At 32.8% G+C, this 13,282-nt stretch overlaps 1 protein-coding gene across 1 annotated transcript; it reads left to right on the plus strand.

Moving 5' to 3' along the window:
• Window positions 1-10,199: 10,199 nt before the first annotated feature.
• Window positions 10,200-13,070, plus strand: LOC129310526 (protein IQ-domain 26-like). Its single transcript, XM_054952390.1, has 4 exons — window positions 10,200-10,933; window positions 11,313-11,722; window positions 11,810-12,019; window positions 12,114-13,070. The coding sequence occupies exons 2-4, from the start codon at window positions 11,363-11,365 to the stop codon at window positions 12,816-12,818; spliced, it is 1,275 nt and encodes a 424-aa protein (XP_054808365.1). The 5' UTR covers window positions 10,200-10,933; window positions 11,313-11,362; the 3' UTR covers window positions 12,819-13,070.
• Window positions 13,071-13,282: the final 212 nt, after the last annotated feature.

Genomic DNA, 13,282 nt, shown 5'->3' on the forward strand with positions numbered 1-13,282 from the left:
TTTTTAACGATATGTAACCACCCTTAAAGAAAATGTTTCTTTCATTTATTCAAATAACCATTTTAAATATTCTTAAAATTTACACTTATTATCATATTTTACAATTGTATGTAGGTATTTTCAGTCACATGTGACATTTCTTTCGTGACATGCAACCACCATTTGAGGATATGCAATTTTTTTTTCATTTATTCAAATAACAAATTTGGATATCCTAAAAGTTTATACTTAGTATCATGTTTTTGGACCGTATGCAAATATTTTCAACCATATGCAACACTTCTTTTGCAATATGCAACAACCTTTCAAGGATTTTTTTTTTCCCATTTATTTGAATAACCATTCTACATAGCCTACAAATTGATATTTAAATGCCATGTTTTAGGACCATATGTGTAAAGGGCGTCCTAAATTAGGGCTTAATCATCACACTAACCATGGTTAATCAAGAACTAACCCAAATGGATTATCCATTACGAGATTAACCTAAATGAATTCTTAATATGTATTTTTTTTAGCAAACTATTTAGTACAAAGGGATCCCAAGTCTTTAAAATATTTTAAGAACTCATATCATTTCATTAAACATATGCGGAAGCATGATAATAACTATTTTTACCTGCATAAATATTTTGGCCCGTAATTATAGCACAAGCATCAAACCACATTCCTCAGGGCCCAAAATATATTTTTCCCAACACAAAACCTATAATGCAAGTGGATCGAGAATATATTATCCTAGATGGCAATATCATAAACTAAATACACATATCAAATAAAAGGAGAGAGGCCTATAGAAGTGATTATTATCACTTGGCCTAATGCTCCTTTCCTCTGTTCTTCTCATATGAGCTAGCTCCTGTAATATGTTAAAAGAGAGGGGTGAGTACAACCACTCAGTAACCAAGGTATATCTAAGTTATACAAATGTATGATAATTAATCATGAATGCAAGTGACCAATAAATTTACCAAGGTGATCATTCAAACAATCACATTAATAACATGTTAATCACATTAACATTTAACTCATATGAATAATTTCAAGAATAAAGTCAAGTATAAAATTTACACAAATAGCCACATATACATTATTCGCATAATTACTACATGTTCTTATTTTTACAATTATAATCATATTCTCAACATAGCCATCAATCACTCAAATGGCATGATAATAATAACATGCATGATCAATCTCTTCCTTATATCCTCCCATATTTTCTCTGACATGAAATCCGTGGGCCAACAACCGGAAGGGATCATCCATGTGGTGAGACTACCCAAAGCCTTAATCATATCATGAGGGGTTACCGAGCCAGGGTTACCTTACTTACTTATGAACACGGTTTCTCCCAAATCACACACTATGGGGTGTCATACCCAAAACTAGCTCTACCCAGAACTCCAGGTAGGCCAGTAGGGTCAAGTCTCTTAATAGGAATAATGCTACAGTACCTTACAAGGTAAGTAGCGGCTATAACCCCTAGGATTATCAGTTAATAGTCAAGTACCATATGAATTTTGTGTAATCGCTAACTCCTTCACTAAGGCGAACTCCCGCCATATGATCATACTAATAAAAAAATATATTTTAAAAACTCATATATATAATTCATAATTTATAGTCAAGATTGTGCACATCATCATCAACATCAATCTCATTACTCATACCAAGTCACAATTAACTTGGTCACAAATCATAAGGTCTCAACAAAACCACATGCATTACAAACAACTATTTCAAATTTAAATATATATATATATATATATCTTTTGTTTCACCAACATAATTAATTAATTAACATACAAATGCATAAAATAGATTTCCCCTGGTTACCTCAACCTTTGAGAGGTCAAAGGTTACCCCTCAAGTTACAACACTTCCAAAGCTTGAATGGTGTCAAAAAAAAAATTTACAATTGATCATATCCCAATGTGTCAATAATATTATCAACACAATTTTCACTCATACTCTAACACCTAAGTATTTATTTTATTTTATTTTATATTTATTTATTTTAAGAAATTAGTCTTAGTCTCTTGAATTTTAAAATTTAATTTCATGTATTTGTACCTATCTACTTGGTTCAATAGTCTCCTTCACAATAATTTCATTCAAATATTTTTCTAATATCAAAATTTCTCTTTTTATTCCAAAAATTCGCACATAAAAATATCTAAAAATTACAAACTTGATTTCAAGCCTAGAATCATTATTCTATAGCCATAATAATTTATTTCTCATCTCAAATAATCATTAAATATCAATAAATCAATTTATATTTTTAAATTAACCAAAAATCTACCCATATAGATCTAGGGATAAACTCAAATGCCTCAAATTCCAATTCTATCAACAAAATAATACTCTAGAATATTTATTACACTACTAACAACCTGAACAACTAGATTTTCTCATCAAAAATTCATCCCTCTTTCAAACCCTATATTTTTCAAAATCTTAAAATCTGCAGCTCAAAGGAAAAAACGACTAAGAAAAATGTTTAGAACACACTTAGAATACTTAAAATTTCATTTGAAGTATTCCATTATGAAGCATCACCTTCTAAATCAGCTCCTACCGCCGCAGCGTTGATCATGTTCTCTCGCTCACTCTCTGTTCGCACCAGACGCAGATGAAGAAAGAAGGAAGAGAAATAGATGAAATAAGGCAAAGTGTTTTTTTTTTTAAACAAGCATCACCTTCAATTGCACACCTGTGAATTCTTCTTCCCTTTTCTCATTTCATTTTTTTTAATTTATTTAATATTCCTTCTTTCTTTTTCTTATTTTATTATTATTATATATGTTATGATTGCATAGAGAGCGCCCACAGCCACTTCTTCTTCTTCTTCTCTCTCTTTTATACATTTTCTTTTCTTTTTTAATAATAATAATTTAATATTTTTTAATTAATTAATTAATTATTTTTTTAAAATTTTAATTTAGAATTATATCTTAATTAGATTTAACAATCATCTCCTACTAATTTGCTTACCTCTAAATATTTTTTTTCAAAATTTCTATTAACCCAAATTAACTATTAAAATTAAAATTGGGATGTTACAATATGCATGTATCTTCAACTATATGCAACCCTTCTTTCACTATATGCAATCACCCTTTAAGAAAATTTAATTTTTTTCATTTATTCAAATAATCATTTTGAATATCCTAAAAATTCACACCTTGTTTGATATATTGACCCCAGTGGATGTTGTTTGACATATTAACACTAAAGGATCATGTTTTACATATGGTCACCAAATTATTGATAGTGAATGAACTTACAATATATTGACAGTGAAGGACCTTGTACAAGATATTGACAGCAAAGGAGCTTGCTCAACTTTTGTTTTTTTTTTTTTAAAAATCACATGGGCAATTGGATCATTTAGAGCTTCGAATGAATGCCAGCGAAGGACCTGATATCCCAAGTCTTTCCAAACAAAATGAAATCTAGTCAAGTCTTTTTTGCATTTTTCCTTAAAAAGAAAGCCATTAAAAAATAATAACATATCAGATTTTATTTAACTGTACTAATCGATGTAACATGGCATGTTTTTACAAGCATATTTTATTTCAAGTTTTCTATAATTGAAAGCATAAAAATGTTTTATGACTCAAGTTTAAGTCTTGAAATATGTAGTTATATAAAATAGATATATCAAAAATATTTTCAAGACACCCTTAAGGTTACTATAGATAATGACAACCTCGCGGCTAAGATTTAGATTAATTTAGACTAGTGACGGTAATATTCAAATTTTCTTAAAATATTCAAGCGAGATACCCTTGTGGAGAGAGTGCGAGCTTCTTACTTTCTTTTTGAATGAAAATTGAAATGCAATACTAACCAAAACTAAACAACAAGGTACAAGTTAACAAAGAATAAAAGACAAGACAAACCTATTCTCTTTTATCATCCTCCACTTCTAAATCAAGATATGGATGATAATCAAAGAGGCAAAAGTTAATATTTAAAGAGTGAGATAGGCTTGTTAGGCAATCAACAATTCTATTCCAGTCTCTATACACATGATTAAATTCGATCTAGCTCTCCATAAAGAAGAAAGAACTAGCTTGGTCAACAATATCCTTAAAAGGATAGGTGACATTACAATCATGAATGATAAAGTTGATCGCTCCAAAATAGTTAAAAAAAATTACCATTGTAAAAAAAACCACGTTCCTTGCACAAGTTAAGATCCTGTACAATACCAATCAATTTTGCCAGTACAGCTTCTTGCTTTCTTTTGAAAACACAAATGACTTGTGAAAGTTATTTTTATTGGTAAAAATGAATAAAATGTGCAGTCTTAAAATTAATCGGATAGTTTTGTTAATTAAAAATATATAGTATAATATGAAGTACCGTAATTTACTCCGAGGCACGTGAAGCATAATCCCAAGACGCTCACGATACAAAAAAAGGAAATGGGATATGTCAGTGTACCCGAGAATGGTATGGAAAAGCCAGACGTGAGTATCTTGAACGTTGGAGTATTGTTGGATGGGTATAGGAATTTCGTGCCGATTCAATTATTCCTATAGATGTATTGCAAAATGGGAGTAACTAAGACAATATTAATATTGCACTGCTTTTACATGTTCATCGATTTATAATTTAAAGATGAAATTATCTTCCACTCCTATTTAAGTCAGAGAGAAGTTAACTATAATATATTTTGCTTGGAATTAAATCATTTCTGGAATGACATTATATATATATATATATATATTTTTTTTCAGAATACTTACTTTGTACATCATTGCCGATCGGGACACCCTGGGTTGGCTGGAAGCACTTATTTTGGAAACAAATCTTTTACCATATCTCTGAGCCGATAGAATGGTACAGTAAGGCAAGGGAAAGGAGACTACGCGTGACCCACACAACCCAATTACTCGTTGACTCTCGTGGCTCAAGTTCCTCACATTTTTCGATTTCGTGACTTCACCTAGATTTCAAAAATTACATTCGGGCCACGATATTATTTTGCAAGTGAAGAGTAGGCCATGAGAATAAAAATTAGGTGTTAAGGGCTTTTATCATTCACCGTCGAGTGTAACTATTCCACACACCTATTTTAAAAAATTATCAAAGACCTCATCAAAAAAATGAGTTGATCAAGTTCAACTATATTTACAAATAAGCTAACAGACGTGTTAACTTGTTTGCCCATTAAATACCTCTGGATCAATTTGATATCAAGATTTTTGACTACCAGCCAATTAATTACATAACTCTATAATTATTCTTTTTGTATGGTTTTCATATCCTTATATTTTTTAAAAAAAAAGTGTCAAAACTCAAAGCATCAATTTAATGATAGTTAAATGAAAAGATCGGTGAAAAGGAAAGATCGGTGAAAAGAACCTAGTTGAAAGAGAAATTATATTTAAAGATCAAGTTAAATTCAATAATCAAATTAAATATTTTATTCATTAAACAATTTAAACAAATGACCAAAATGCCCCTCTATTTAAATTAAGGAAGTAAAAAAAAAGAAAGATTGTCTGTTCAACATGTGCACTCCAAGCCAAAACCCTGCATCAAAGCCAAAAGTGCCAAAAACCTTACACCCCATGTCAGAAGCTAAAGAAGTAAGTTGTAATTTTTGTTATCATGGGTGTAAGGTTTTTAGTTTAGAATGAATATGTTGAATGTGCCAACTTTTTTGGGTTTAAATAAAAGGACATTTCATTCATTTGCTTAGATTGTTTAATAAATAAATATTTAATTTAATTTTTAAATTCAACTTAATCTTTAAGCACAATTTCTCTTTTAACAACATCATTTTTACCAATTTTTCCTACTAAAATTCTAATACAATTTTTTAATTTTAAAAAATAAATTGTAAATATTAACTTAAACAAATACACATTTAATAATTTCAATTACAAATAAAATATTTAAATTTTAAATGTAACTCTCAATATTTATAATTTATTTTTTTAGGAATTTAATTATTATTAAATTAATATTTTGAGGTTTAGATATCATTGTTCCCCCTGAAATGATGGGGCGGAGGAAAAAGGGAAATGGTAAGTGGAGAGGAAAATATATTGGAGGGAGAAAAGGGGAGAGGTAGTGACTGGTGACTAGGCCCGTGAGTCTGTGCAAGTGACAGTGTACTTAAGCCCAGTGCCGGAGATTTCCTTTCAATTTCATGACCTCATATGCTTAATGACCCACTTTTCATTCCTTTCAAATTCTTTCCTCTGTGAATTACTCCCGCCGTTTTTATATATAAAATATTTTTAATTAAATTTCATAAATTAATTAAGGTTTACTCCTTTCTTTTAAAAATATAAAAAAATTTAAAAAATTAAATATCTTTTGAAGTATAAATCATTATGTTTTTTTTAAAAAGTGTCCTGATTGATAGTGACTTTATATTTATTATATAATATTTAATAGAAATAAATATAAAAAAATAGGGTTAGTTTGAAAGTAGATAATTATTTTATTGGAGGTAAAATTTGGTTAAAAATATCTTATATTTTTTAATAGAGAGAGTATTATTTAGTTAAATTCACATAAAAATACAATAATTTTTTAATTTTGTCCCTAACAATTTCATAATTAATATCATGATGGTGGTAGAAAAAAATACAATTAATGATCTATTTTATTTTTCAAGATAAGGATAAAAATGTCTAATTATTTAAAAATATCATTACCGTCTCTTATATTTAAAGATAAAATAAAATAAATTTTTAAAAAATACCTTATATATAGACATGGAGGGAGTAACTTGTAATGGGATGAAAATTTTTTCCCAAACAATTGGAAGATCATGAGTATGATTTTGTTTATAACCTCATGCTAATAATACACGTTCCTCTAATTAAAAAATATAAATCTCTCTCAATGCACCAAAATTTTCCCCTGACCCAACTATATTAAGGGGCCTTTTTGCTTGCTGGAGAAGAGTGAAATGCAATAAATTAAAAAAAATAAAATGATTAAAATGTGAAAAAAATAAGTCAATTATAATTATGGGAGAGAATGTATAATTTAGTTCATAAAATCGTGACTCATATTTTTTATGTTTGGGACAAGTGTGATAATTTTCATATTTGAGGCATGTAATATTGATATTTTTCATATTTATTATGAGAAATTGGATAATTTAATTTATTTTTATTTTTATTTCTTAATTCATTTAATTCTGTTTATTTTTGCCTAGCAAACAGCCCTAAAACTCAAATATAATTCGTTGGTATTTATTTGGTTAGCCCTTTTCCTTTTTTCATACATTGCCTGTGTTTCTTATTTCTAACTTTTAATTTAAAATAAGAATATGCCATAAGTGGCAAACATGGTTAATATTAATATAAACATATCAACACTGATGTAAATCAATTATTGTGTGCATATAAAATTGAAATATATCAAAATGAACAATATGACCCATTCATCATCATTTTCAGCAACGGATTTAAGGGATCGTACCCACAAATACAGGGGCGGAACTAGGTTATGCGTGGAGGAGCTCTTGGCCCCCAACTTTTTTATCGCATATTTATAACGTTTCTCTCAATCATGGCTCCATTTATAAAAGTTTTTAGGTTTAGTCGAAAGAGTTCTTTTTTAGGTATTTTTGGGCAAGGTTTATCAATAGTAAAACCGTTGTGAGTTTGATAGGTTTTGCTGTACGTTAAGAAGATGAAATCAATTTTAAAAAGAGGTTGTTTCAACCAAATCTATACTCAAGCATATTGAGAGAGAGGAAGAAGAATATAAATGCTAGTGCAACACATTATGTTGTGAGAGAGAGAGAGAGAGAGAGAGAGAGAGAGAGAGAGAGAGAGAGAGAGAGAGAGAGAGAGAGAGAGAGAGAGAACAAGTTGAGATGAAAGAAGCCATCACGATTTAAGCTCTATCCTGTATGGTTTTGTTTATACATGATTTTTTTTAATCTTATTTATAAGCATGCCATTAATTTTTTTGTTGGGATTTTTTCTTTTACTATTGAGATGAAGGGAAATGTGGAAAGAAAATAGAGATAAAAGAAAACTAAAAGGATAAATTTTTTAAAATTGTAATTTTTTTTACCATTTTTAAAGTTTTCTCTCCTAATTTTCTTTTCTTCCTAGCTACTTTCTTCAATTCAAATGAGGGGTAAATGTTGGTAAGGAAAAATATGTTAAAAAAGTTTGTATATATTAAAGGAAAATATACATTTTGGCCCCCACACTTTCCTTGTATTGTGCTATAAGTCCTTGTACTTTTTCAGTATTTTTGGTCCCTACATTTTTATTTTTTGTGTTTTATATTCATTCAAAATTCTTATATTTTATTCATTTAGGAATCTAGAACATTGAGAAATGAAACTATAGGGAACCAAAATACCAAAAAAAAGAATAGAAATCTATAACAAAATACGAGTAAAATATAGGGATCAAAATGTATGTTTTTTCTATGTTAAATAAGAGCAAAGTTAAAAAATTATTAGTATTTAGGAAGAGTTATTGATGGTTTTTAAGATTTTTTATAATTTTGATAAAATAAGTTAGAATTGCTTTATCAACATGACGTATGAAGTCTAGGTGCATGTGTATGAGGATTGTGTAACCCAACTTTGGCCTCCTTTAAAATCTCACGCTGGTTCCGCCCTATACAAATATCTACCTTTTCTAAGTTTTTGAAGCCATTCTTTAAAAGTTGGTTAAAAAAATTTTGTAGTTAAATCTTGTCGCCCTTAAGTAGAAGAAGAAAATTTGGCCCTCATAATCTGTCATAGAATAATCCTAAATCTGTCACTGATCATATTAAATCTCTAACATTACTTAGATGAGCTTCGGAATCCTTTACATCTAATGAGAAGGGCGGATCTTGAGCTTTGAAACCCACTATCATTGATTGCAAATATTTACATTTTGAAAAAAAACAATCGATATGCACAAAATCAAAAATAGACTCACTATTTTTAAAGTTCATCTCATCAACATATATACCATCTGAATAAATCACCTGTTAGTGTTGTCCAACCGAAAACAATCATTTGTTATTACTTGCTCACACCACTTATCCAGTACATTCATCTATCTAGTATCTAGTATTTTTTAATTACATGTAAAAAAAAAAATCTATGTTGTTGCTATAGAGTTAATGTTCAAGATATTTTTCATCCGCTGTTTTTCCACCCGAATTATGTGAATTACTAGAAAATACTTTTACATATAGCAAGATAGGGGGTTTCTTGTGCTATGAAATCCATATGACAGCAATGCACAAAAAGGCTAAAAAAAAAAAATCTACGTAATAGCGATTGAAAATTTGTCAAATGTCAATACATACAAAACCAAAGAGTCCGATCCTGTATAATTTGTTATCTTGTCCCACATCAGGGTATACACTCCCTCAGTCCCTCCATATCTCAATATAATACATATTCTAAAAATAATACTTAGTCCAAAATATAAAATATTATGTAATTTTTATAATTTTTTTCAATTATACTTTTACTTCATGCCTACTTTATTTTTGAAAAAAATGAAGCATTGAAAGTTTAATTATTATGATTAAAGCACTTATATATAATATATAATTAGGATATAATTTTAAAAATGCATTATTGTTGAGAAATTAAGGTTTCACTTTATTTTTTTATAATTATAAAATAATTACCAATATCTTATATCATGCTTAGATGTCTAAAAATAAAATAGGCTTTTTAAAAGGTTTAATTTTTAGATTTTCATAAAAAAATATGTTTTTAATTTTTTCCATATCAAGTTCATACTTGCATGATGTTTTGAAAAATATCATGAGTCCTAGCCCAAAAAACAACTTAACTTGGATCTAATCTACCTCAGCCATAAGAACGATTTTGAGATGCAAACCAAGCTGAGCTAGCGAGTTCAGTCCATGGTCCCCCTCGGTTTTAATTTGTTCATTTTCAAAAGTAACGAAGCCAAGCATTATTCTGGTACTATTTAATCATTTACCCAACACGAATGACGCTGCAAGCCTGGTAGAATGAGGACCCCTATAATTTCCAGAGCTGCAGAAAACAGAACAGTAAAAACAAGCCAAGCCAGTTTAAATTAGGAGCCAAATAATTGAGGAAAACAGTTAAGTCTGATGCATGAAAGCGATCTCAAGCCCCCATTAGATGCTCGTACGCTTCGAAACGACCTTTTCAAAAACCCCCAAAGCAGGTTCCCTACACAACTCCTAGACCTCCTAGCCATTGACAGGCTTTGCCTCGGCGAGAGAGAACGACATTATTTATTCTCCCGTAAAATAAATATCCTTTCATTTTCATTCTCGCTTGCTTTAATGTCGAAGCAGAGCAGCTTGCAGAGAAGGCACACATAGCTCTTTCTTCTTCAGAGTCAATTAACCTACGCACTTCCAGTTTGTTTGGTTTCGGGACTTGGGAGCTGAAGAGAGAAATGCTTGCGTCAAGAATGATCAACAGTTTCACTCAATCGCTGTGAATTAATAGAGCAACGGTTTTGCAGAGGAGAGCAGAGGAAGTCGATTTGTGGTTGTGGTGGAACAACACCACAGAAAGAGTATTCGGTTTAGCGGCAAGAGATCGAAGCGCCGTGAGAATTAACGGTGGATGTGGGCTGTTTTTGCGGGTTTTGAAGAGGCACTTGGGGAAGAAGCAGCTAAATAAAAGGGGAATTAATCACGAGAGTGTCTGACATGCTTAGACACTGAGGTATCTTTCTTTTTGAGGACACGTCGCTCCAGAGAGCAATGGGAGACAGATGGAGATAGAGATTTCACTATACTACTATACTCTGCTCTGATGGGCTCCTTTCCTTTTCATCTTTGAAGGCACAGCCATTTTCTGAGCTTCCCATTGGACGGCTTCATGTTTTTTGGAGGGTTTCACTTTCCTGCCCTTTTTCATCCCAACTTTTTAATTCCTTTTCCCTGGAGAATCTAATCTCATCTCGCCAAGGTAACTCTCTCTCTCATAATTATGCCATGATAAATTAATTTCCGTAGTTTTATAAGCCACCAAGTGATTATCCTTCACTTAACTAGCTGGCTTAACCTGCCTGCATGATCCAATGGGCTTGTCTTTTGTCATGTAATGCAGATTTTTTCATGAAGCGTAAGCAGACCCTTTCTTTTTCTTCCCATGTTTTCCTGGTTTCGTACGAAGACAAAACCAAAAAGAAAAAAAGCAAAATAGAAAAATTCTCCTTTGAGGTTTAAATTTTTAACTAGCCGATTTCACCACGTTCCGGGAAATGGAAAGACGCCTAAATTGTGAACTGCAAGCTGAGAGAGAGACCCTTTCGCTTTGTCTAAAAGCCGTGATTGGGTTTTTGTAGGTTCCACTATTTTTTCAGGACCCTGTACTCTCTTATCTGTTGCTGAGCAAATGGGAAGAGCCGCCCGGTGGTTGAAGAGCTTGTTTGGGATAAAGAAAGACAGAAACCATGTTTCAGAGGGAGAACTCACAGATTTATGTCACAATCCAACCACTATACCGCCAAACATCTCGCCTGCAGAAGCTGCTTGGCTTCAGTCGATCTACACCGAAACAGAGAAGCAGCAGAACAAGCATGCCATTGCGGTGGCTGCGGCCACCGCTGCCGCCGCTGATGCCGCCGTGGCAGCCGCTCAGGCTGCGGTGGCCGTGGTTAGGCTGACCAGCCATGGAAGAGGCACCATGTTTGGCGGTGGTGGACACGAGAGATGGGCTGCCGTTAAGATTCAAACAGTATTCAGGGGATACTTGGTAAGTATGCGTGTTTTGTCTTTTCTCAAACGGAACCAGTTTTTCAGATCAGGAATTTGACGACGCATTTTTCACTTCTGTAAACAGGCAAGAAAGGCACTGAGAGCTTTGAAAGGATTGGTGAAATTACAAGCACTTGTGAAAGGCTATTTAGTAAGGAAGCAAGCCACAGCAACCTTTCATAGTATGCAAGCTCTTATCAGAGCCCAAGCCACTGTCAGGTCTCAGAAAGCTCGTAGGCTTATGAGCAAAGACAATGAAGCCTGTAGATTTGAAGCTCGAGCGCGAAGATCTATGGTAACTACGTCAGATTCTGGAAACCTAAGATTATTGTTTGTTGTTAATCTGTGTGAATTTGGTGTGAAATGGCGGCGTGAAAAATCTTATGCAGGAGAGATTTGACGACACTAGGAGTGAGCATACTGCTCCCATTCACAGCAGAAGGATGTCTTCTTTTGATGCAACAATAAATAACTCTAACAGCTTCGATGGAAGCCCCAAAATATTGGAAGTAGACACTGGCAGGCCTAGATCGAGGTCTCGGAGGACCAACACTTCTTCAATTTCAGATTTTGGTGACGATTCACAATTCCAAGCACTTTCCTCTCCTCTTCCAGTCCCTTGTTGTCGTACCCCTGCTCGCCTATCCATACTGGACTGTCGCCGGAATCTGCAGGACTTCGATTGGGGGTTGACAGCGGAAGAATGCAGGTCGTCCACGGCACAGAGCACTCCTCGATTCACCAGTTCTTGCGGGTCTTTCAGCTGTCAGGCGACGGCTTGCAGGCGCGTTTGCGCCGGCGATGGATTTTGCCGGCAGTACGGGAATTTCCCGAATTACATGGCGAATACTCAGTCTTTTAGGGCGAAATTGAGGTCTCACAGTGCTCCAAAGCAGAGGCCAGAACCGAAGAGGAGGGTTTTGCTGAACGAGTTGATGGAGTGTAGGAGTAGTTTGAGTGGGGTTCGGATGCAGAGGTCTTGCTCGCAAGTTCAGGAAGCCATTAACTTCAAGAATGCAGTGATGGGCAAGCTCGAAAAATCTGCAGAATCTGGTAGGGGAAGAGACAGCAATTACTGGCAGAGGAGGTGGTGATAAATAGATGGACCTATCTTTGTTTTCACTTTGATGGCAATTTGCAGACATGCAACAGAGGAGACGAGAATGAAGACAAAACAGGAGGAAATTAAAGCATCCAAGTGTAAAAATTGACCAGTTTTCATGTGTTGTAAATGGAACGCAGCGAAATGAAATATGCCTAGTGCAGTGAATGCTTGTTTCCTTAGTTACAATCAAACCCTAAATTATTTGTAGGCTATGGATGAAAGTGTAATTGGGACGGATAAATGGCTCAAACGCTTGATGAATCTCCCAAAACAGAAGCTGCTTCCATTATTATGTTCTGATTTGGTCGCAAGCCCGGAGCTTTCAAAGAATGACTTGGGCTGAAAAAAGCAAAAGATAAAACAAAAGGAGACGAGAATGGAGACATAGAAATGGTCCTGAACTCAGATTGTGCTATATAAAGAGAACAAAAAGCGTATTATGTAACCCTTGAA

Source organism: Prosopis cineraria, unplaced genomic scaffold, assembly GCF_029017545.1.
Source record: "Prosopis cineraria cultivar Desert tree isolate PC_DT_omini unplaced genomic scaffold, ASM2901754v1 PC1, whole genome shotgun sequence".
NCBI classification, from domain to species: domain Eukaryota; kingdom Viridiplantae; phylum Streptophyta; class Magnoliopsida; order Fabales; family Fabaceae; genus Prosopis; species Prosopis cineraria.